The sequence below is a fragment of the Petaurus breviceps genome, unplaced genomic scaffold, assembly GCF_028583685.1.
Source record: "Petaurus breviceps papuanus isolate PSGF00001 unplaced genomic scaffold, PetGlider_PUasm1.0 90779, whole genome shotgun sequence".
NCBI lineage: Eukaryota > Metazoa > Chordata > Mammalia > Diprotodontia > Petauridae > Petaurus > Petaurus breviceps.
Window position 1 is genome coordinate 7,141,672 of NW_027187344.1, and position 25,313 is coordinate 7,166,984.

At 40.4% G+C, this 25,313-nt stretch overlaps 1 protein-coding gene across 1 annotated transcript in view; it reads right to left on the minus strand.

The window, feature by feature from the left end:
- Window positions 1–5,641: 5,641 nt before the first annotated feature.
- PLPP7 (phospholipid phosphatase 7 (inactive)) overlaps window positions 5,642–25,313 on the minus strand; it is a 34,179-nt gene continuing 14,507 nt past the window's right edge. Inside the window, exon 2 of the mRNA XM_069069332.1 lies at window positions 5,642–6,793. Coding sequence (XP_068925433.1) covers window positions 6,429–6,793 — 365 coding nt within the window. The 3' untranslated portion in view covers window positions 5,642–6,428. The remainder of the gene's footprint in view (window positions 6,794–25,313) is intronic.

Here is a 25,313-nt window from a genome sequence, read left to right on the forward strand (position 1 = left end):
GATAACTTAGAGGTCATCTAATACAACCCCTTCGCTTGAGGAAACTGAAGCCCAAGGAGGTTAAGTGACTTGTCCAAGGTCACACAGGTAGCCAGCGACAGAGGCAGGAAGTTAGGCATCCTTCTGAAAGAGGGGATCTCTGTCTTGGAAGTATTCTATTTTGGGGGAGGAAGACCCCAAAGATGCCAGAAACCCAGGACCATGTAGCACTAGAGGTGGAGCACCTGGATGAAGGTAAAGAAAAGAATCAGATAAAGAAAAGGGTGCCAAAGGAATGAGAGAAGTTCTTTGAGAAAAAGTGAAAGGAGTTAGGATGGTTTAACCTAGGGAATAAATGACTGGTTTAATAAGTTCTTATTTCTGTGGAGGATTTTTATGAGGACTCTGGCCAAAAACAAAAGGGGCAAGGGAAATTAGGGAGCTCCCTGATCCTCTGGGCTGAGGCACATGAGAAAGCCCCCAGAGCTAGAGTCCACAAACCCAGCTAATGGTGGACCTAAATTAAAGCAAAAGAGTATTCAATTACCCACCTAAAAAGACAACCTCCCCACACCACCCCCAAACCAGAAACCAGGCTTATTTAACAGCAATATGGCATGCAATTGAAAAAACTTGGACCAGAAGCAAACTCCAGCTATGACATGGTCACTGTTGTGACTTTGTGAAAGCACTGACCTCAGTTTCCTCTTCTGTAAAACAAGGTTAGATTCGATGATAGCTGAGGTTCTCTGAAATGCTGGTGTTCTGTGATTCTGCAATCAGGGGAGGCTTTCTGCAGAAGTGAATTTTGAGTGGGGTATGGAAGGAAGGATGAGCCATGAATTAGTAATAATCCCTAACACCTACACAGCTCCTTATACTTTTTGGAAGTCTTTTCACATGATTATCCAATTTAATCATTACATTACTCCTGCCAGGGATATACAATGAGTATTATTATCATCACCTCCATTTTACAGATGAGAAGACTGATGCTCAGATAGATTAAAAGCAAGTGAGATGCAGAGCTTGGCCTAGGAAGCAGGTCTGCCAGGACCTACTCTAGGGCTCTTTCCATTAGTTACTGCCCTCTTACTTTATATCATGCTGGAGTGATGTAAAGGTTGGAGTTTGCTGCATGGGGTGGAAAGAGATAGGTTCGTTTGACTAGAATGGAGAAATGAATGGGGGATGTCAACTATTCCCTCTTTGCTTGAAAAAGAAAAAAAAGGAGGCATCTAACTCTTCCATCTTTGTCACCCTGGGCATCAATTTCAACTATAGAGTAAGGGACTAGCCTGGATTGGGGGTTGGGTAGCCAGGTAACAAGCATTTATTAAGCACCAATTCTGCATCAGGCACGGTTGTAAGCACTAGAGATACCAAGAAAGGCAAAAGACAGTCCTTGCTCTCAGAGAGCTCACAGTCTAATGAGGGAGGCCACATGCCGTGAAGACCGCGAAGAAACAAGGCGAATGCAGGGCACGCTGGAGATGTGAAGGGAGGGAAGACACTAGCAATGATGGGGACTGGGATAGGCTTCTCGTAGGAGGTGAGATATAGCCAGGGAGTCCGGGAGAAAGGGACAAGAAGGGGAATAATCCTCGGCATGGCATATAGTCACTGAAGACTCCTGGAGTCAGGAGATGGAGGGCCTTGCTGGAGGCCAGTGTCACTGGTCTGAAGACTATGTGGAGGGAAATAAGGTGTAAGGAAACTGCAGAGGTGGGAAAGGGCTGGGTTAGAAAAGGGCTTTGACCACCAAGCAAAGCATTTTATGTTTCAGGAGCCTCTGGAGTTTACTGAATGGGACGGGGGGAGGTGGCATGGTCAGATCCGTGCTTTAGAAAGATCAGTTTGACAGTTGAGTGGAGAAGGGGTTGGAGAGAGGAGAGACGAGGCAGAGACACCAGCCAGAAGACTATTGCAGTAGTCCAGGTGTGAGGTGATGGGGGTCTGGACCAAGGTAGTGGCAGTATTAGAGGAGAGAAGGGGGCATATAGCAGTGTTGTAACAAATATAGAACCGACGGGATGTGGCAACAGAGTGAAAAAAGGGGTGGTGGTGGTCAGAGACAGTGAGGAGTTCAGGATGACTTTAAAGTTATGAGCCTAGAGTACTGGGAAGATGGTGGTGTCCTCCACAGTAGTAAGAAAGTTAGAAGAAGGGAGGGCTTGGTGGGGAAAAGATAAGTTTGGTTTTGAATGTATTAAGTTTAAGTCATCTACAGGACAAAAGTTTGAGATATCCTGTGGGAATTTGGAGCTGCAAGATTAGATGGAGGTCAGGAGAGAGGTTAGGGCTAGGTAAAGAGATCTAGGAATCAGCATGGAAGTGATAATTAAATGCATGATTGCTAATGAGGATTACCAAATAGTACCGAGGGAGAAGAGAAGAGGCCCATCACAGAGCCATCAGGGATATCCACAGTTAGTGGATTAAGTAAATGGATGAAGTGATTGTAAACTGGATGAAGATCCAGCAAAGGAGAAAGAGGAATGTTTAGACGGATGGGAGGAGAATCAGGTGAGAAGAATGTCATGAAAATCTAGGGGGAAGAGACTACCTAGAAAAGTGATTGGGACATCTAGGTGGTGCAGTGAATAGAGCACTGGCCCTGGAGTGAAGAGGACCTGAGTTCAAATGTGATCTCAGACACTTAACACTTACTAACTGTGTGATCCTGGGCAAGTCACTTAACCCCAATTGCCCTGCCTTCTGCACTCCAAAAAAGCAACAAAAAAGAGCGATTGACAGTATCAAAGGTTGCAGAGAGGTCTAGGAGGATAAGGTTTAAGAAGAGTCAATTAATTAGATTAGATTTGGCAATTAAGAAATCATTGACAACTTTGGAGAGTCTGGTGAAGCCTATGGATCCTTTCTCAGAGTAATGTTTTTAAATAATTGAAGGAGATGCAAAATTTCAATGAGAGGTTAGTGAAAATAAAGATGTACTTTTTTCCTGATCTTGCTCCTCAAGTTAACCAGCATTTGGCCATTTCTATCACAGTTCAACACCCCCAACTCCAACTTTACTCCCTGACCTTGCCCAAAGGAGGTTTAAAAGCTTAAGCATCTGTGGGGTTCACTCCAAAGGAGGTGAAGATGAGGAATTTTCCTTTGATGTAGTCATAAATCAAGCCCTTCCTCTCCCCTCCCTCCCCCTACCCACCTGTCACAATCCCATTGGAGATGCCGTGGAATCCGTGTATTTCAGAAGGGTTGTTAGCTACTTTGAAACATAGAATGTCAGAACTTGAAGGGACCTTAGAATATTGAATGTTGGAGCTGCAAGGAATTCTAAAATATCGACTGTTAGAGTTGGGAAGAACCTTAGAAAAGTCACAATATGTCAAAGCTGACATGAGATCATAGGTCTGGTGCTAGGAGGGAGCCTTGCACATCATGGAACCCAGTCTCCTCATTTTACAGATGAGCAAACTGAGGCTCAGAGAGGTTAAGTGACATGGAATGTCTGAAGTAAAGGGGACCCTGGAACACAGAGGAGCCCAAAGGGACCTTAAAATCAAGATTGTTGGAGCTGGGAAGGACCTTGGGGATTTTGTAGTTTCTTCATTTCTTTTGACAACAGAGGGCTAGCCTTATCTAAGGTCACAAGTTTGTGGACGGTACAATAGGGATAAAAGCCTGACTCCAGGGCTGATGACCACTTCCATGAGCAATGCCATCACGTAGGAATCACCAGATCTCTTAAATGTGTTTGACAAACCAGAGGATTCAAATTCCTGAAGGCCACCACCTGTCACAGGACAGCTGCCACAAGGCCTCTCTTCTGTTTGGGCCACCTCTTTCCCAGGGTCCTCCAAGGATCCTCTGAGCAGGAGAGATTGGAGGTTTGGGATGAAGGATTGGAATACAGATGTCCTTGTTCTCATCTACAGGCCCCAACCTGCAGCAGGTAGTCAGTCAGAGATGAACCATCAGCATGCACCAGCCCCAACAGGAAACCTGAAATGTAGATTTGTATGGAAGGAACAGATTCCTTGTTAGAGCCAGATGGAAGGGGTGGGAAGGGGAAGAAGCCTTGCCATAGATCTCTTCTGCCTGGGGCACTTTAAATGGAAACATCTCATAGCATATGTAGAATGTATTTATAATGCTTCCAAAAGATGCAGTTTTAAAGATGGAGAACAGAGGGAAGAGAGGGGATTTTCCATGCTAGGAGAAATGGCTGATCTGGGGCTTATAAGCAACTTGAGACCAAAGTGTCCTCATCAATTGATCTGTCCTAGTGTTTGACTGATTGACCTGAGTCCTGGAGTCTCAGGCCAGCAGCCATCTGGGATTTCACTGCTGTTCTATTTATAGGAAGACTGACGAATTCGTTAGTGACACAAAAGGGGTGACCAGCATAAGGAGGGCTCTGGAAACCCTGTCAAATGAGGAAAGGTTGAAGGAGAAAGGGAAGTAGAATGACTATTTTCAGATATCTAACAGGAGGTTGAGTGGAAGAATGATTCAACTTATTTATTCTGTGTAGCTTCAGCCGTAGGACCAGCGGGTGGAAATTAGAGAAAAGTATATTTCACGTCCACCTGAGGAAGAACTTTTTAACAGCTAACAACTGTCTAATCATAGAATCAGCCACTTTGTAAGGTAGTGAGCACCCTATCACTAGAAGTGTGTAAGTAGAGACTGGAATGACCACTTGTCAAGGATACTGTGGAGAGGTGTAGGTGTGTGTAGGAGCTAGTTCTAACAAGCTTGTGAGACAAAATTGTTACATTTTCATTCCATAAACACCTCAGAAATAATCTATACAAATCATGAATTAATTTGTTGCTTTATTGGTTGTCTGGGCTTAAGAAAGTATTAATAATGTAGATTAAATTTTAGTGTTTTCATCCTTTCCCACCCCAAAAGCCCAATTATTAAACATTTATCAGCATACTTCTATATTGCTTTACATCAGGAATGCAGTAGAAGGGTCAGGGACTGAGTCATTCCCAGATTGGAGGTCTGGTGATTATAGGGTAATATTAATAATAACTGGCATTGATATAATGCTTTGAGGTTCACAAAGTGCTTTACATCCATTCTCTCATTTGAGTCTCACAACACCCCTGGGTAGGAGGCCGAAAAATAAAGTTTCTACAATTATAGGGGACAAGTTGATTAAATGAATTCCCTCTCCGGCTTTTGCTGCTATGATTCCCTCCCTTTCTGAACCCAGGGAGTCCAGAGTAGGGCAGGAAAAGAAGTCTAGTGTGGAGTCAGTGGATCATGGGTAATGCTACAGATCCAGTAGGCCATAAAAACAAGTGAGGTTTTCTGGGACCATTCCCCAAGTCTTTTGATGGAACCAACCTAATGAGGTCACTACATACCACTGGGCTGGGCTGAGTTCCAGCACAGGACACTAACTGTGTGGGAGTTAGTGAAACAGGGAACTGAAAATACTACATTTTGCAAGTCATCTTCTGGTAAGCACATGACTGACTGAGGCAGGTTTGAAAATGGTCTGCCCAAAGAAGGCAGAAGACTCAGGGACCTTCCTGAATCCCCTGAGTGTTCCAGCCCCTACTCTGAAAGCAATTTATGTTTCTCCACGTAGCTGTGTTTTAATAAGCCGGCAACAGAAGTGCTGAGTCATGAAAAGTGATTCTTCCACTAGGGAAAAAAAAAAACCACCCCCAATGGCTCATTTGCATATTGTATATATTGTCACATGAAATACAGAACTATACAAGTTTGACTTGGAAAAGACCTATTAGGTCACACAGAGTCCGGCCCCTGGGGGCCAAAGCAGCGCTGGATGCTACTGGATGCTAGCCAGTGCTTTGTCTAGTCTAGCTTTCACGAGCACGGCAGGATGGGCTAGTACTGGCCTTTCCAAATGCCAGGATGCAGAAGCACCCTGGGAAAAGCCAGCTGGAGACAAGACTTGCAGAAAAGAGCTGGTTCACCACATGCCTGAGCTCCGATGCTGGCTTGAGGGTCCATCTATGGTGAGTGCTGACAGGCCCACACATCAAAAGGGGATGATGGGGCATTTCTTGGAGGAATGGAGCCTGGGATTTACAGGCACCTGCCAAAAAAACTTAACAACAGTAACAACAAAAGGTGAATACCAGAAACCACCCACTTTTCCCAGCTTGACTTTGACTCTGACATCTCTATAAGCAGGAGCTTAGCAATATTGCTTCTGAAATGCTGAAATTCCACTGGGTTTGAGATGATGAGGGAAAGTCAAAGTAACTCTAGGTGTTTTGGGGAAGGATGGGGAAATTGGTGTTTTTTAAGAAACACGGCCCTCCATATTATGACTGGGATAACCTGTGGATACTGGCCACCAAACATGATAGGGAAATAAAATGAGAATCTAATAATATATTCAAGGGGAATGGCTCCAACTTCCTTCCTCTGGAGGGTTGTTTTCTATTCTTCATCTCCCTTCTCTTGAAAAGGTCAAGCTGCAACAGTGCTGTTCACCAGATGGATATCAACATCTGGCAGGTGTTGGAGGACATCCAGACCAGTTCCACCAGTTTGAATTGGAAGTAGCCAATAACGAAGCCAGAGACCACATCAGTGATGTGATGCCGCCCAATCATAACCCTTGACAAGCCCACACAGAAGGCCCAGAGCACCAAAAGGATCCGCAAAGGGACGGCCAGCACAAGGTGGTTGAGGAAGAACTTGGATATCATGGCAGCTCGACTGGCATGGCCAGCTGGGAAGGCATAGATGTCCATGGTGAGGTAGTCTAGGAGGCCTGGGCTCATGTCATAAGGGCCTCGTCGTTTGATGAGCTTCTGCACTCCAGCCACAGTCATGATATCCAAGAGCAGAGCTGCACAGGAAAAGAAATGACATCATCAGAGATGTGTGGAGCTGCTGTTGCTTAGCTCAACTGGGTAGGGCACCATTCTGATGAATTGGATCCCTGCATTAGACCAGTTAACTTTATGCTGTTCTTTGGCCACAGACTCTACTCCCTAACTCTAGACACCCATGAAACAGACAGAGGTCCTAGTTCCTATTCTACCTTTAATAAATGTATAACTATGGGTAAGTCACTCTGCTCTCTGAGCCTTATAATGAGGGGTGAGGGGAGGAAGGGAGGGAAGGAACAATCACTATGTGCAAGGCACTGTGTCAAGCCCTTCACAAATATTTTCTCATTTGATCCTCACAGTAACCCTGTGAGGTAGGTGCTATTATTATCCCCATTTTACAGAGGAGGAAATTAAGGAAAGTAGAGGTTAAATTACTTGCCCAGGGTCACACCACTAATAGTGTCTGAGGCCAGATTTGAATTTAAGTCTTTTCTCTGGCCGTCCTCTATGCCTGGAATGCTCTCCCTCCTCCTCTCTGCTTCCTTCAAGTTCAAAATAAAATCCCATCTTCTACTGGAAGTTTTTCCCAAACCCTCTTAATTCTAGTTCCTTTCCTTTTAACATTATTTCCTATTTTTCCTGTGTATAGCTTATTTGTACATATTTGTTTGCTTGATTGTGAGTTCTTTGAGGGCAGAGACTATCTTTTGCCTCCCCTCCCCCATATCCCCAATGCTTAGCATAGTGCCTGGTACATAGCAGGCCCTTATTAAATGTTTATTGACTGACTTTACTTTGTTTTTTTGCTTTTTGGAGGGCAACTGGGGTTAAGTGACTTGCCCAAGGTCACACAGCTAGTTTTTTGGTAAGGTCACAGGGCTAGTTTGTGTGTGTGTGTGTGTGTTAAGTGTCTGAGGCCAGATCCGAACCCAGTCCTCCTCACTCCAGGGCCTTCGTTCTATTCACTGCTCCACCTAGCTGCTCCTAGACCTTACTTTTCTATAATCATAGGATAATAGCATCCTAGGCCTAGAGTTGGAAAGACTCTCAGGGGCTCTCTAATCCATCCCTCTCATCTTATAGATATGGATTTTAGGGTCATGTGATCATAAAGATGGCAGATTAGTCACTTTTCCAAACCATTTCAACCCTCATATTATACATGAGGAAACTGTGACTCAAGGAGATTAAGTGATTTGCCCACAGTCACACAGTTGGCAAGTGTATGAGGTGGGATTTGAACCCAGGTCCTCTGATACCAAATCCAGCTCTTTCAACAGTAAACTGCCTCAGTTCCCTTTTCTTATAATATGTAAGGAGGGTGGGCTAGATGAGATTAATTCCATTTCTAAATCCCATGATCCCATGATCTCTAGCTCTAATTTGTTCTGAGATCCCTTCCAGGTCTAAAATTCCATGTTTCAAGTTCCTTTCCAGTTGCAGTATTTCATGACTCTAAACCATTCATCCTAAGAGGGAGCCAAGAGAGTAAATACGGCTCGGGGTAAATCCATAGCTGCTGTTAGAAAAGCAACTCAAGGAACATGCACTCATGTTGTTAGCAGCATGGTGTAGTTTTTAGTGTTTACCCTGGAGTCAGGAATACCTGGGTTTGATTCTATCTCTGACATTTCTTAACTGTGTGATTATGGGTCAATCACATCAACTCTCTAAGTCTGTTTCCTCATCTGTAACATGAAAATAATAATAGCTGGAGGACTTACCTCAGAGGGTTATGAAGATCAAAAGAGATTATGGACATAAAACACACTGTTGAAAAGTCATTTAGTATTCTCAGTAGAGTATAAGCTTCTGGAGGACAGAGACTGGTTATTGTCTGTATATCCAAATGGAATGGAATTGAGGTGGGAGAGCCATTCACAGACTGGAAGGATGACTCCTTTTTGTGCACTTGGGCTAATCCCCAGAACAATAACCCTCAGGGGCACAGAGTCAGGAAAGGGGGAGAAGTGGGATGGGTTGAGAGGGAGGAACGGCACCTGGTATAACTCCTGAAATTCTGTGTCTCAAGAACTTCCCATCTTTAGCTTGGGCCCTCAGCCTGAAGCAGCAGGCTGGGCCACAACACAAGCCAACCCATCTGTATGTAGGCAACAGCAGAGGCCAAAAGGTGCTCTGGTTTTTCAAACTTGCCTGGAAAATTTTCCATCAACATTCCTTACTTGTTCATTCCTCGTGTTCCTGCCTACGAATAATTTCTAATGGAGCTTTTCCCTAGTTTTCCTTAGTTTTTTTCCCCTGGCAGACCAAGACAGTGGCTTCAGTACTTGACTGTTGGCTTGTGGTTTGAAGCCCCTCATCTTTCTTGCTTCCTCTTGCTAATTAGTCAGTTCCTTTTCAGCACCTCCCCCAGGGCAGGCAGGGTGTAGCCACCCAGGGAATGAGGCCATGTAGAAGACTAGCTGCCCAGCTGGGGACTGTCTGTCAATAGGTCTGAATTTTGGATGGGGATTGGAAGACTGTCAAGAATGCTTGCCAGGATTGAGGGAAGATGAGGTGGGAGAATCCTCCCTCTATGGAAGGCCTTCAATTCCCCTAGCAACTCCTAGCCAGGGGCTATGATCAGATCCACACAACACAAAAGCCCACGAAGGAGGCCTGTGGCTGGCCTGGATCCTTGCATGTTGGGGCATGGATCACTAGGTTCTAAGGAAGGCAAGATTGTACAGGAGTAGAAGCATGCTTGGGGATTGGGGTTAGAGAATGTAGGGAAATTTAGGAGTGGAGAAAGGCTTTCAACAAAAGGGGGGTGGGGTGGAGGCAGGGATAGAATGAATTGAAACATTAGATCTCATGGGTAGTCTGGGGATAGTGTCTGGAAGACTGTTCCAGCTCTATGCAAGGACCTGGGGGAGGAGATGCTGGTGGGAATCTGAACAGTAGCATATCTTCCAAATAACTAGTTTAGAGTCTCCCAAACCACTGCTAACCACTTCTCCTTCCCACAACTGTGGCCTCCTCCTGCTCTGCTTCTACAGGAAGTTTTCCATGGGGGCAAGGCTACCCTTGTGTAAGCCAGCATGCAGTATAACTGATTCTTGGCCTGTCAGCAATAGATGCAAATGCTGCTGTCACTCAAGGCTCACTGAATGCCTTGAGGCTCTGATGCCTCTACCCTCCCCTCCCCTCCAAATCTATTTAGATTTAGGTGAGGAGAAAAGGTTTCCCTCCAGTGTCTGTCTGAGAGGCATTGCTGTGTTGTATAGAAGGAGGCATGGTGGTGAGTGGGCTGGGGAAGGGAATCATTATTTCTTAAGGGCCTTCTATGTGCCAGGCACTTCGCCAAGTGCTTTTCAAATATTATCTCATTCAGTCCTCATAGAAGCTCTGGGAGGTGGGTTTTTTGTTATCCTCATTTCACAGTTGAGGAAAGTGAGGCAAACAGAGGTTAGACAACTTGCTCAGTTACACTGCTGGCCAGTTTCTGAGGTTACAGACTGACTGTTTCCTGACTCCAGACCCAGCTCTCTGTCCACTGTGCCACCTACCTGCCTCAGTTTCCTCCTCTATAAAATGAGTTGGATTAATTCCTTTCCAAAGTCTCTTCTATGTTTATCATTCTATGTTTCAGGCTCTGCCACCAATCTATATTACTTTTGGCAAAGCATTTTACTTATTTGGTCCTCAGTTCCTTCGACTATAAGGTGAGGGAGCTAGATTAGAGAAAATCTAAAGTTCCTTCCAACTCTATATCCTATGATTCTATGATCTGTAAAATGAAGGAAATGACCCACCAATAGCCTCAGAATTTCAGAGTTGTTAGGGATCCCTGAGAATTTAAATTCCTTGAAGGTAAAAACTATCTCACTATTAGATTTGTATCCCCAGAACCAAGAAGAGGGCCTGGACTATAGGAGGCACTTAATTGCTTGCTATTTAGTCTGATCTGTATCTGCAAGGAACCTGCTCTACAACATCTCAAACAATTCATCATTCAGTCTCTGTTGGCATATCCACAGTGATAGAGAACTCACTACCTACAGCACTTTTTAGCTCTAAGATTTTTTTTCTTAGTTTTTATAGGTATCGTTTCTGTATCACCTTCATAAATGAACATATTTCTCTCCTCTCCCCAGAGAGCCATGCCTTATAAAAGAGACTAAGAAAGAATGAGAAAGAGAAGAATCTGGTAAAATCAACCAAGACTTCAACTAACAGCATATGAAAGGTTTCATCATCATAGTATTTCCCCTCTACAGCAAAGGGGCAGAGATACATGTTTTCAACTTCTCTTGAGTCAAACTTGATCCTTATAATTACACAGTGGTTAATTTAGTCTTACTGTTTTAAACATAGTTTAGTTTCTTATGGTTGTCATTATGTACTCTGTTTTCCTGGTTCCCTTTACTGTGTATCAGGTTTTTGTTTTCTTTTGTTTTTACTTTGTGTCAGTTCTTGAAAGTCTTCTCATGCTTCTCTGAATTCTTCATACCTGTCATTTCTTATGATGCAATAATATTTTGTAACATTTTAACATACTACAATTTATTAGGTCAATCACCAAACTATGGCTATATACTTTGTTTAGAATGCTTTGCTACAATATAAAGAACAAAATATCTGGTGTACATGGGACCTTTCTTTTTATCATTGACCTCCTTGGGGTATATCCCTAGCAGTGGCATCTCTGAGTCAAAGGGTATGGACATGGGGTGGATAGGTGGTGTGGTGAATAGAGCACTGGCCCTGGAGTCAAGAGGACTTGGGTTCAAATCCGGCCTCTGACACTTAACACTTTACTGGCCATGTGACCTTGGGCAAGTCACTTAACCCCAGTTGCCCTGCCTTCCTCCCTACGAAAAGAAAAAAAAAAACAGGGTATGGACATATTAGTCACTTTTTCATCATAATTCTAAATTGTTTTCCAGAATGATTGGACCAATTCAAACTCTACCAACAATGTAGCTCCAAATCAGTAGCCCCCAAATTTTAGTATTAGAATTGAAAAGCCCTGTAAACATTTTACTAGATCCTGGTTACCTAAAAGTCACATGAAACACAATCAATCAAGGACTGTCAGAATCCCAGAGAAATTTCTGCTTATCAGAGGGCTGCAAGGACCTTCCATGAACCATCATTCTTAGTTACGATGCTATATTGTCTCCCAACAAACTAGTGCACTTAGTTGCAGGGGATGAGCTAGAAGCCTAGAAGAAGCATTTAGTTTCTTCAAAAAACAAATAATACCACCCCCAACAGAGACAGACACAGACCCCCACTCCAAAAAAAACCCTCCTTTTAAACGACCCATATGCTAATGGAAGAGCAATAGCTAAATAAACTGTAGGCAAATAAACGGTGACATACGAATATAATATTCTTTGGCCTTTCTGCAACTTTTTACTGTGTTGTCCATCAGCTCTACTTAGATCTGACCTTCTCTTGGACACTCGCTCCCTCAATTCTGTTACACCACTCTCTTCCCTATCTACTGGTTCCTTCTCAGTCTCTTTTGATTGGGCATCACCCACTTCCTGCCCACTAAATGTCTCAAGTCTGTGTTCTGGGTCCCTTTTTTCATTTTTTCCCCTATACTCTCCATCCATTATTGTGGGTTCAAGTATCAGCTCCATTCAAAAGACTCCCAAATCTATATATCTAGCTCAAATCTTTCTCCTAACATCTCTAACTATCTGCTAGATATTTCCAGAAGGATGTTCTAACATCACCTCCAACTCAACATGTCCAAACTCCAATTATTCATCTTCCTTTATAAACCTGATCCTCCTCCAAACTTCCCCATTTCCATTAAGGGAACTACCATGCTCACAATCAACAGGCTTCATAACCTTAAGGTTATCCTTGATTCTTTCTCCTCCATTACTGATATCCTATGCATTGCCAAATCTTGCTGATTCCACCTCCAGAACATCCCAAGAATACATCTCCTCTTCCACACACTATTCCTGGCCCTTATCACCTTTCATCTGGACTATTGTAATAGTCTTTTAATTCAGTTTTTCTTTCTAATCTCTCTTTCACACAGTCACCAAAATAATTTTCCTAAAGCACAGTTCTGATCATATTATTCCCCTACTCAAAATCCTTTGGTGGTTCTTAAATATCTCTAGGACAAGAGTACTTCCTCTTTTTTTTTTTGTTAGTGAACCCCTTGTGCAATCTGATGAAGCCCATGGACCCCTTCTTAGAATAATGTGGGGTTTTTGCCTATATTTATAACTGAAGGAAATGCTAATTTTCTATAAGAAATTAGTGAAGGGGCAGCTAGGTGGTGCTGTGAATAGAGCACCAGCCCCGGCCTCAGACACTTGACACACTTACTAGCTGTGTGACTTTGGGCAAGTCACTTAACCCCAATTGCCATCCAAACAAACAAACAAAAAAGCAAAAAAGAAATTAGTGAAAATAAAGGTATATTTTTTTCCTATCTAAATTCAAGGACCCCCTAAAACTGGACCCCCACAGTCCATGGACTCCAGATTAAGAAATTCTTCTGTAGGATATAAATTCATTAGTCTGGCATTTAGAGTTTCTACAGTTTGGCTCTAACAGAATTTTCTAACTTTATTTCATGTTATTCCCTCTTCACACTCATTGTGTTTGAGCCAAACTTTCTTAGTTTTTCTCCAAATGTCATTCCATCTCCTAATCTCCATGCCGGAACTCCCTCTTCATCTCTGCCTTTCAGAATTCCAATCTTTCTTCAAAGCACAGTTTCTACCTTCTGTATTAAACCTTCCTCAGTTTCACCAGTCTCCTCCCCACCATGCCCAGTTCTTAGAATTCTCTCCTCAAATTACTGTGTCTTCTCCTAATAGAATGTAAACTCATTGAAAGCAGAAACTGTTTTGATTTTATATCTCCAGCACTTAGCACCATAACTCGAACATAGCAGGACCTTGATAAATGATTATTGAATTAGAACTGGAACTGTGCAATAAGAAATGACAAATAATCAGAATATAAACAAATATTAAACAAGAATATCAGAATATAGGAAAATTTATACAAAGCAGTATGTATTATAGATCTAGAATCAGAATAACAATATACATGCTGATACTATGACATAAAAATTGTAGGAGCAGAATTTGAAAAAGTAAGCAGAAGTAAGTGATCAAAAGGGTCAGAAAACAAGATATTATTTTTTTGCCTTTTGGAGGGCAATTGTGGTTAAGTAACTTGCCCAAGGTTACACGGCTAGTTTTTTTGTGTGGGTGTCAAGTGTCTGAGGCCAGAACCGAACTTGGGTCCTCCTGACTCTGGGGCCAGGGCTTTATTCACTGTGCCACCTAGCCGCTTGATATTATTATTTATTAAAAGTAATATAAATATGCACACTTGGAGTTTATGGGTTTTTTATTTTTTGTTTTCCTGAATGTTTTTGTTGATGACTAAATTTAGAATATATGTAACATTTTTGTTGTTTTTTCAGTTGTTTCAGTCATGTCCAACTCTTTGTGTCTTCATTTGGGGTTTTCTTGGTAAAGATACTGGAGCAGTTTGCCATTTTCTTATCTAGCTCATTTTATAGATGAGGAAACTGAGGTAAAAAGGGTTAACAACTTGTCCAGGGTCACACAGCTAGTTAATGTCTGAGGCTAGATATGAACTCAGGAAGATGAGTCTTCCTGACTCTGGGAACAGCACTCTATCCACTGTGCCCCTTAGCTGCCCTAATATATAATGTATATACATACAAACATATTATTAGTTGATCCCATGGTAATGGAGGGGGAAATGAGGGAGGGAATTTTATATGTGTATGTATGCATGTTTGTATGTATACGTGCACATACACATGCATATATACATGCATATGTATATGCATATACACACATGTATGTTGCACACATATATGTGTATATACATACATACAGAGAGACAAAGAGAGATGAAGACATGGAGACACAGAGAGATATGGAGAATTTGGAATCTCCAAGGGCCCGTAAAAATAAGATTGCCTCTCGTTGCTAGCAAAGTCCAGGTATGGTTTTCCCCAGAGGGAGGGGGATGGAAGTGAATACCTCTCACTTTTCCTTCTAGCTATGTTCCTTTTCAGGATAGGCTTTACGCTGGCTATAGTATGCTGATTAATAAGGGCTCACCAGTGTCTCTGAGTAGGCAGGGCTTCAACTGATGGGAAGAGTTGCCTGAAAGGCTTTGTTGTTCGCAAAACAGAAAAATTTCCTCTAGATGCAGTAGATTTCTCCAGGGACTTAAGAATGGATTGCTTGGCCTGGGTCAGTTTGATTCAAAAAACATTCAGTAAATGCCTGTTATATGCCAAACATATATTGCCAAGTGTGTGTGTGTGGGGGGAGATATAAAGATGGAGAATAGCACAACCCTGCCCCCAGAGAGCTTACAATCAAATAAGGGGAATATAATATGCCCAAATAAGTGTGATACAAAGCAGAGTGTAACACAAAACAGAGAAGAGGGAAGTTCAGGAGTAGACAGCCAAACAGGTTAGTGTTGGGATTACTATGTTAAATTTGAAATGGGTTTTTAAAAAAACCTCACCAAGATGCATATAGTAGAGTCATATTTTCACTGGCAGTTATCTTTCTCCCTTCTTTATATAGGGAAATGTTCATATTTATTGATGTTTGTCAAGTTCATAATAATAAAAAGGAAAAACAACAGCAAAAAACAAAAAGGAGAACAGTACAGGAGCAAAGGAAGGCCTCTAAGTGCTCTGGGAAAATTTTAGGAGAAGCTTGCAGGTTCCCAGCCTAAGCTACCCCTGAAATCTAGGAAAATACCCCAAGACAGTAGGAGAAGGACCCAAGAAGGCAAAAGCTCAGCCTAGACCTTTTCTCCAGAAGTGTGCAGAGCCTGGCCTTAACATCATGTCGGAAGTCAGGAAGAACTCTGGAAGAATGAAGCAAACAAAGAATTTCACCACAAAGAACCATTATAGTGACAGGGACCTCTAGACACAAACCTAGAAAAAGAGAAAACTCCAAAATGTCTACAAGCAAAGTCTCAAAGAATAACACAGTTTGAGCACAAGTCTAACCAGAAGTCTTGGAGGAGATGAAGCAAGAGTTATTTTTTTAAAGAGCTAAAAATCATTTTAGAAAATCAAATTATTGTATTAAAAGAAAAGAATGGGAAAAGAAATGAGCTATATGACAAAGATTTGGAAGGAGAATTAATAGCTTGCAACAAGAAATAGAAAAACTTCCCCAATGTAAAAATAAAAACTCCCTGAAAATTAGAAGGGACCAGATAGAAGCTGATGACTTTAGGAGACAACAAGAAATATTAAAACTTTTATTAAAATAAGTCAAAAGACCAAAAAAAATTTGAAGAAAAATGTAAGATATCTCATAGGAGAATTTTTGGAGGGAAAGATAAATTTTAGGTTGAAGAGGTGGCTAGAGGGAGAGAATCAAAGGAGATTTCCTGGTGGGGGTGGCACCTAAGCTGGAAGAAGGCTTTCAACAGGCAGAGCAACATCACAGAATGTTGTAGTTATATGAGATCTTGGAGATTCTTTAGCCCAACCTCTTTGTTTTAACGAAAGAAGAAACGAATCACAGGGAGAAATGACTTGCCTAAGGTCACACAGCTGATTAGTGCCACAAAGCTAAAACTTGAAATCAAGTTTTATACCTTCTAGTACACTACTCTAACATGAGGTAGTGTGGAAAGAACCCTGTATCCAAGAGCACTCACTTAGGTTTAAGTCCTATCTCTGACACAAACTGTGTGATCTGGGCAAATCAATTAATTTCCCTGGCCTCAGTTTCCTCATCTATAAAATGAGGATGTTAGACTAAATAGTTTGGGATTTTTTTTTACTTTACCTTTATTTCTGAATATTTTTCTCCTCTCTCCCTATCTGGAGAGTCATTCTGTGTAACAAAGAATAAAAAAGGATGACCTAGAGAGCAGTTTGGTAAACCAACCAATATATCAACAGGGTCTGACAGTGTATACAGTAGTCTATGGCCATAGTCCCCCACCTCTGCAAAGAAGTGAGTAGCTTCCAGCTGTAGAACCCTGATCCTATAATTGTCTTTCCTCAGGAACAAAGTTCAGAATGAGACTGGGAAACTGCTGATAATCCAATATGACTGGAACAGAATGTGCATAATGGAAGCCAGGTTCAGTAAAACTGGAGAGCTAACATAGAGTCAGAGTGAGGAGGGCTTTCAGCATCATTTTAAGACCTCTGTAGCTAGCCCCTAAGCAATAAAGGTTACACAAAAGTCTTATTCCAATGAACCTGACAAATCTTCTAAGCCACATCAACATGTACCTCGGTGACCTCAGTATAAGGGTGGACATAGGTGAAAACAATGAAAATGATACTGGGAAATTTGGTTTAGGATTAAGAAATGGAAAATGGACAAAAGCTTACTGACAGTGGAAACCTCAGGCCTGTCCATCACAAATACTTTCTTCAAGAAAGTCAGAAGGTGCTGGATACAGTGACCACTGAACAATATCACTCCCCAAGAGGAAATGGATTCCATTTTAGCAGACAAGACATGAAGGACTGGTTGTCTCTGTGGAAATCATTTTAGAATCAACAAGGCATACTCAGACCGTTGACTAATTAGAAGAAAGCTGAAATCGATACCAAATTAGAAGCATAGGAACAAGAAGATATTGAGGACAGTTACATCCGATCCAACCTGGCCTTTTCAAGCAAGCTGTTGATAACCCAAAAGGGAAATAAATAAGGTCATTACTTCCAATTATCATCATTTCTTTTTTTAATCTCTAAAAATATTTCTGAGAATGAGCTGCATACAGGAGAATTTTTAAAAAGTTTTTTACAGTGTTTTCAAAAAATTGGCAATAATTTATTTTCTTTCCATCTTACCTCCCCTACTACTATTAATTTAAAAAAGAAAACCTTATACAATAAAACATCTTTTTAATGTTTTGTTGCTTTTTGTTTTTGACACCATAATCACTTCCCAATAAACCTGATAGCAGCTTGTAACAGAGTGGATAGAAAACTGTATCTGGAGCCAGAAAGAACTGAGGTCACACCCTGACTCAGACATTTACTGTGTGACCTTGAGGAAGTCATTTAACATATGTTTGTACCTCAGTTTCTCAACTGTAAAAGGGAATACTAATAGCACCTAACTTGGGTTGTTGTGAGGATTAAATGAGGTATTTGTAAAAAGTGCTTAGCACAGTCCCTGGCATATTGTAGGCACTATATAAATGCTTATTCCCTTCCCTCCTACATATCCCCCTAAACCTTCCCTTACAGCAAAAAACAATCAAGCAAAACCAAGTGACAAGCAAGCCAAATCCTGCACTCATAGTCCACCTCTTCTACCGAGAAGAGGGAAATAAATTTTGTCAAAGATTCTCTGGGATAAAAATTTGTTAGTCTGAGTTCTGATGTCTTTTGTTATTTTTGTTTTGGTTTTTTTTTTTTGAGGGGGGAAGGCAAGGCAGTTGGGGTTAGGTGACTTGCCCAAGGTCATACAGTGTGTCAAGTGTCTGAGACCGGATTTGAACTGTGGTCCTCCTGACTCCAGGATGCGTGCTCTATTCACTGCACCACCTAGCAGGCCTTTTGTTGTTATTTTCATTTATATTATTGTAGCTAATGGGTGGATTGTTCTTCTGATTTTGCTTTGTTCTCTCTCTCTATCAATTCATGTAAGATCGTGGGGTTATAGGTTAGAGCTAGAAGGGACATTAAAGGTTATCTTGTCCACCTTCTCTCATTTTCCAGAGACTCAGAATGTCTCATAACCATACTTCCTTGTGTCTCAGTGTTCTATTATTGACATATCACAATTAGTCCAGACATTTCTTTAGTCACTGGGCACCCACTTTGCTTCCGATTTTTTATTACAACAAAAAGTTTTGTTTTCAATATTTTGACATATATGGGACCTCTCTTTCTGTCATTGATGTCCTTAGGGTATACGCTCATAGTGGGATCACTAAATGAATACTTTGTGGACTTTTTGAACATCATTCAAAATTGCTTTTTAGACTCAATCAGAGCTGAATTAGTGTGTCTGCCTTCCCACAGCTTCTCCAACATAGACTGTTTCCATATTTTATCATCTTCTCCAGTTTGATGGACATGAGGTGGGTGGTACTTTGGAGTTGTTTTAACTTGCATTTTTATAGTGATTTGGAGGATTTTTACCCCAAAGTTGATTTCTTATTTTGAAAATCTCTTTTGGAGGATGATTTAACAGGCTTACATATGCACCAGTTCTCCATAGATCATGGATAACAGATTTTTACCAGAGATGTTTGCTGCTAAGATTATTTTCCCATTTGGCAGAGACTCTTCCTATGCTAATTGCATTGATTTTGTTTATGTAAAATCTTTGACATTTAGTATAATAAAATTGTCAATTTTGTATTTTGTGATCTCCTCTATCTTTTATCTGTTTATGAATCCTACCTCTCATTATAGTTGTGAAAGGTACCTCCTTTTGTTAAACTTTATTTTAAAAAATAATATAACTTTTTACATATGGACTATTTGTATAAATGTATTATGTTTTATTAGTAGTAGTATTATAATATAGTATGTTGTGTAAAATCAAATTGTACTTTATATCAAAAAGCTTTTCAATTTTTCTAGCAGTTTCTTATTAAGTAAAGAGCCCTGCTCTTTTTTTTTTTATAAGCAATTGGGGCTAAGTAACTTTCTCAAGGTTACATGGCCAGTTATTTTCTGGGTGTGGTGCTAAGCATCTGAGCCCGGTTTCGATCCTAGGTTATCCCAACTCTGGGGTCAGTGCTCTTACTCACTGTGCCACCTGGCCACCCCAAGAGCCCTACTCTTAATTGTTTTTTTTTTGAGGGGGTTATTGAACACTGTACTAGTATGTTCATCTGCTTTTATGCCTTGGCTTGTATGGTCTGTTCCATTGATCTACTTTAAAAAAAAGTACAACTTTTTTCCAAATTAATATCTGCCTTCTCTTCCACTCAACTTTTCCCCCACCCCACACTGAGAAAGCAAGAAAAGCAACTCCCCTGTTACAAACATGTATAGTCAAGTAACAAATTCCCACATTGGCAATATCCAGAAAAAAGTATGTCTCATTTTGTATTCTGAGTCCATCATCTCTCTGTCATGAGATTGGTAGCATGTTTCATCATGAATCTTCTGGAATTGTGGTTGAGTACCAAATAGTTTTGATGATTAATGTTTTATAATATAATTTGAGCTCTGGTAATACTAGGCTCCCTCATTTCTCCTTTTTTCATTATCATTTTCATCATTGGTACAACCCTAAATTATGTAAACTAATTTGGGCAGTAATGCAATTTAAAAAATATTGGCTTAGCTTTAATATGAATGAGGAATATCCCTCCAATTATTTGTCTTCCTTTATTTCTATAAAGCATTTTGTGGTTGTACCTATATAAGTCTTGAGAGCATCTTATTAGGTTAACTCCCAGATATTTTGCATTTAATTTGAATAGATTTTCTCTATCATTTCCTCCTACTTTTTGTCAGTACTGCACAGAATTACTGATGATTACTATGGACTTAATTTTGTATCATGTCACTTTACTGAAGCTATTCATCATCTTCATTAATTTCTTAGCTAATTCTCTGGGGTTTTCTAAATAAATAAGTGTATTCTTTGCCAAAAGGAATAATTGTGCTTCTCTTTAATGAGGTTTATATCTTTAATTCCTCAGTCTTTTCTTTAACTGCCATTGCTAGCATTGCTAGTGCTGTCAAATAATAGTGACATTCCCAATCTAATGGGAAAAGTTTTTAGTGTTCTTTCTCCTCAAAAAATAGTGTTATTTCCTAGTTTTAGGAATATATTTTTATCCATATTAAATAAAGGCTTTTCTCTTATTCTTAGTTTTTAACAGAAATGAGAGCTATATTTTGGGAAAGGATTTTTAAAAGAAATTTCTGGGAAATCTTTTTTTTTTTAAGATAATTATGTGGTTTTGATTTTTACATGATTAATTAAAATAATTGCTTTTGAAATGTTGAACTATCCTTGCACAACTAGCAGATATACACAACTAGCATATATAAGGAATAATTAATATTTTAGATATATTTCTGTATTCTCTTTGCTAATATTTTATTTTTAAAGGTTTACATTAATATTTATTGGTAAAATTGATCTACAATTCTCTTTCTCTGCTTTATTCCTCTCTGGTTTAAATATTAGGATCATATTTTAATGAAAAAAGGAGTTTGGTAGAGTGCTTTCTTCTCTATAATAGGTGGAATGCTCTGTTTTTTTGGTGTTTAAGTTCAAAATAAAAAAATTAAAATATATATTATATATAATATTATATATAATTTAATTAAGTAAAGAATCCTACTCTTAATTGTTTTTTATAATATATATTTTATAATATATATGAAATATAAAATAATAAAGATCACATGAAAAAAATCAGAAGAGAGCTCTATGTAGTATCTTTTAAAGGTAAGGCCACGGGGATAATTCTTAACAAAACAAGGGATAGAAGCAACCATAAAAAATAAAATAGATGACCTCAATTACATGAAATCAAAGACCTAAACAATATCAGTTCAACTGGAATAAGTAGAAAAGCAGTAAATTGGGGGAAAAAATCTCTGCATCAAATATTTCTTATAAGAGACTGATATCTAAGACATTAAGAGAACTAATATATGTGACCAAAAAGCATTCCCCGGTGAACAAATTATCAAAGGATATGAATAGCTCCTAAGAGAAGAATAGCAAATTATTAAAAACCATATGTAAGATTGCTCCAAATCATTAATAAGAGAAATGCAAATGAAAGCAACTCAGACATCTAATTTCATACTAAGCAAATTGTCAGAGATGTTAAAAGAGGGGAATAGTCAATGCTGGAGAGGCTGTGAAAAGACAGGTACAGCAATACACTGTTACTGGAGCTGTGAATTGGTTTAACCTTTCTGGAAAGCAATTTGGAATTAGGCTTAGGATGTACTTAAAATATCTATAACCACTGATCTAGAGATTCCATTGTGTATACCACAAGGAGATCATAGAAAAAATAAAGGTGTTATATATACCATAATGTTTATTTCTATTTATTTTTTAAATTACATTTTATTTTTAAAAATGAAAACCCAACTTCTTTTCCTCTGATCTCCCTGTCTCCATCCTCTACCAAGAAAGCAAAAAAACAAAAACAAAAACAAAAACCCATATTACAAACATGCATGATCAAGCAAAACAAATTTCTATATGGCGATGTCAAAAAAAAGTTACATCTCAGTCTACATTCCAAGTCTATTATCTATCAAAAGGTGAATGGAATGTTTCATCACAATTTTTCTGAAATTAGAGTTGCTCATTGTGTTTATCAGAGTTCTAAGTCTTTCAAAGTTGTTTGTAGTATTGTTGTTTTAGTATAAATTGTTCTTCTGGTTTTGCTCACTTCACTCTGCATCAATTAATATGTCTTCCCAAGTTTCTCTAAAACCATCCCCATCATCATTTCTTAACACACAATATTTCATCACATTTATATACCACAACTTGTTAAGCCATTTCCCAATTAATGGATACCCCTTCAATTTCTAATTCATTGCTACCACAAAAAAGTTGCTAAAATATCTTTGTACATATGACTTCTTTTGCTATTTCTTTGATTCTGGGAGGGGGGATATCTACCTCTAGTGGTATCACTGGGTCAAAGGTATACACAGTATAATAGTTTTTGGGGCATCGTTCCAAATTGTTTCCCAAATGGGAGGACCAATTCATAGCTTCACCCACATTGTATTAAAGTGACAGACTGTGGTCCATGGTGACAGACAAGTGACACAGTAGCATGTGTGGTTACACTGGGGCCATAGTCACAACCCTGCACAAAGGTGGGAAGCAGCAGTGGGATTTGGCAGCCCCCCAGGTATTTGAGTAACCTTTTAAGGATTGCACTGCTCACTTCCTGGTGTGAGGAAGGATCTAGAAAAGGGGCCCTAAACATTGTCTGCTTACTTGATCCTGGTCTGATTACCATGGCAGGGTGGGAATCCCACCCTGCAGTTGAAACACAAAAAAAATATACAAAAACTTCTGCAAAGATGATTCCACTCACCCTTGGTACATGGAATGTATGCACATTTATAGACAACACAAAATCCAGTAGGCCTGAAAGATGAATAACTCTTGTTGCAAAAGAACTCAGTAGGTATTACATCCAAATAGCAGCCCTGAGTAAAACAAGGCTGGAAAATGAAGGTCAGCTTACTGAAGTTAGAGCTGGATACGCTTTTTTCTGGAATGTCTACAGTGAAGGGGAGCACAGTGAAACTGGTGTAGGTTTTATAATCAAAACTAATATAGTCAACAAGCTTATATGCCTACCAAAGAGAATGAACGACAGGCCCATGACAGTGTGATTGCCCCTTACAGGAAGGTGCCATGACACCATCATCAGTGCCTATGCTCCCACCATGACAAACCCTGATAAGGTCAAAGAAAATTTTATGAGGACCTGGAGACCCTTATCATCAATGTGCCAAAAGAGGATAATGCTAGAGCAGCATCAGACTGCCAGTAAAGTTGGAAATAGCTTGTGTATCTCATGACCTTCTCATCACCAATGCTATCTTTCATTTACCTAAATACAATAAAACTTCATTTTTGCACCCTTGCAGCAAACACTGGCATTTAGTAGACCAGGTGATTAGAAGGAGAAGCGACAGACAGGATGTGAATGACAAAGGCAACGTGTGGTGCAGAGTGCTGGACTGTTCATAGATTTCAAGCTAAATTTTTCATTCAACAAAAGTGGTGGCCCCAAGACAAAAGGACTACCAGAAGAAATAATGTCAACAGATTAGAATACTTCTCTGAGCAGCAGAAACAGTTTGCTGCCAACTTGAAGGGAAAGTTGAGCCAACACACAGTTGGCAACAGTGTAGCAGAAAAGCAGTGGGTAAGGGCCACTTAGGTGGCACAGTGAATAGAGCACTGGCCCTGGAGTCAGGAGGACCTGAGTTCAAATCTAGCCTCAGACACAACAGCAAAAAAAAAAAAACCTAGCTGCGTGACCTTGGGTAAGTCACTTAACCCTAAATGCCCTCCAAAAAGCAAAAAAAAGAAAGAAAAGAAAAGCAGTGTGCAGCTTTCAGAGATTTGGTGTATAGCACTGCATTTGCTCATCTGAGTCAAAACATTCACAAACTTCAAGACTGGTTTGACAAAAATGATGGGGAAACTCAGAAACTGATCAACGAAAAATGAGAACTCCACAGTGTTTATCAGCAGAATAGGTTATCCATCTTTAAAAGGCAGCCTTTAATTCCATCAAAAGTACAAGTGAAGCTTAGCGAGGTGCAGGACTCTTGGCTTAGTAAGAAGGCAGATGAAATTTAGTTATATGCTGATAGTAACAATTCAAAGAGCTTTTAGGACACCCTGAAGGCTATTTATGGGCCAAAGACCTATGGTCATCTCAATTACTCAGTGTTGATGGAGCCATACTGATTAGTGATATGACATAATCCTAGAGAGATGGGCTGAACATTTCCATAGTGTTCTCAACAGACCATCATCAATCAATGCTGAAGCCACTGACCAAACTTTTACCTCAGGTTGAAGTCAATCCCTCCCTAGATGAAGCTTCAACTGAAAAGGTTTTGAATGCCATTAGGCTCCTTTTATGTGGCAAAGCACGTGGTGCTGATTCTATTCCAGCTGAGATTTACAAGGTAGGGTGAGCCCATTGTTCATACAAAAGCTGAGTGAAATTTTCTGGCTTACATGGAAAGAGGAGGTTATCCCTCCAGAGTTCAAAGTTGTCCCATTTCTATAAAGGTTAAGGAAATAGTTTGTCTTGTGACACTCATGGGAGTAAGGGGGCAGGGTGTCTCTCTCTTAGTCATTGCTGGCAAGATTCTTGCCAGAGTCCTCCTTAATAGGCTGATCCTTCACCCAGGAGATGGTCATCTATCTGAGAGCCAGTGTGGCTTCAGAAAGGGTTGAGGAACAGTTGATATGGTGTTTGCTGCCTGACAACTCCAGGAGAAATGCCAGAAACAGAACAGAGGTCTGTCTACAATGCAGATTTAACCAAGGCCTTTGATACTGTCACGTGCAAGGGTGTGATAGTAATGGCAATTAAAGATTCCCCTGTATTGGCTTGGTTTTCAAATTGATTGTGTTAAAACCCAGAGCTTGTTAATCCCACCTGTGGGATGGACTTGTTGATGTGAAAAGAAAGTCCTGAACTGGGAGGAGCTGGTGACGTAGATTTGGAGACACAAGAGAGAGGCGGAAGACCTTTTTGGAAGCAGCACCCATGTGGAGGCAGAGAGAGAGACTAAGAGAATTGCTGGTGGCCGCTTTGAATTGCCCTGGACTTTTGAGACCTGCCCCCTGAGCTGCCAAGGACTGAGGAGACATGGCTGTTTTGCTGGTACTTTGTCTGTCTGTTTTGATGTTGTTTTGCCAGATTTGTCCACTGGTGAAAGACAGTCCTGTTGTTGAAGAAGTCCTGGAACCTGGCTTTTGGCTAAGAAGCCCTGAGACTGTCCTGCAGACAGAGAGTGAATACTGTCCACTGGTGAAGGACAGTGCTGTTGTTGCAGGG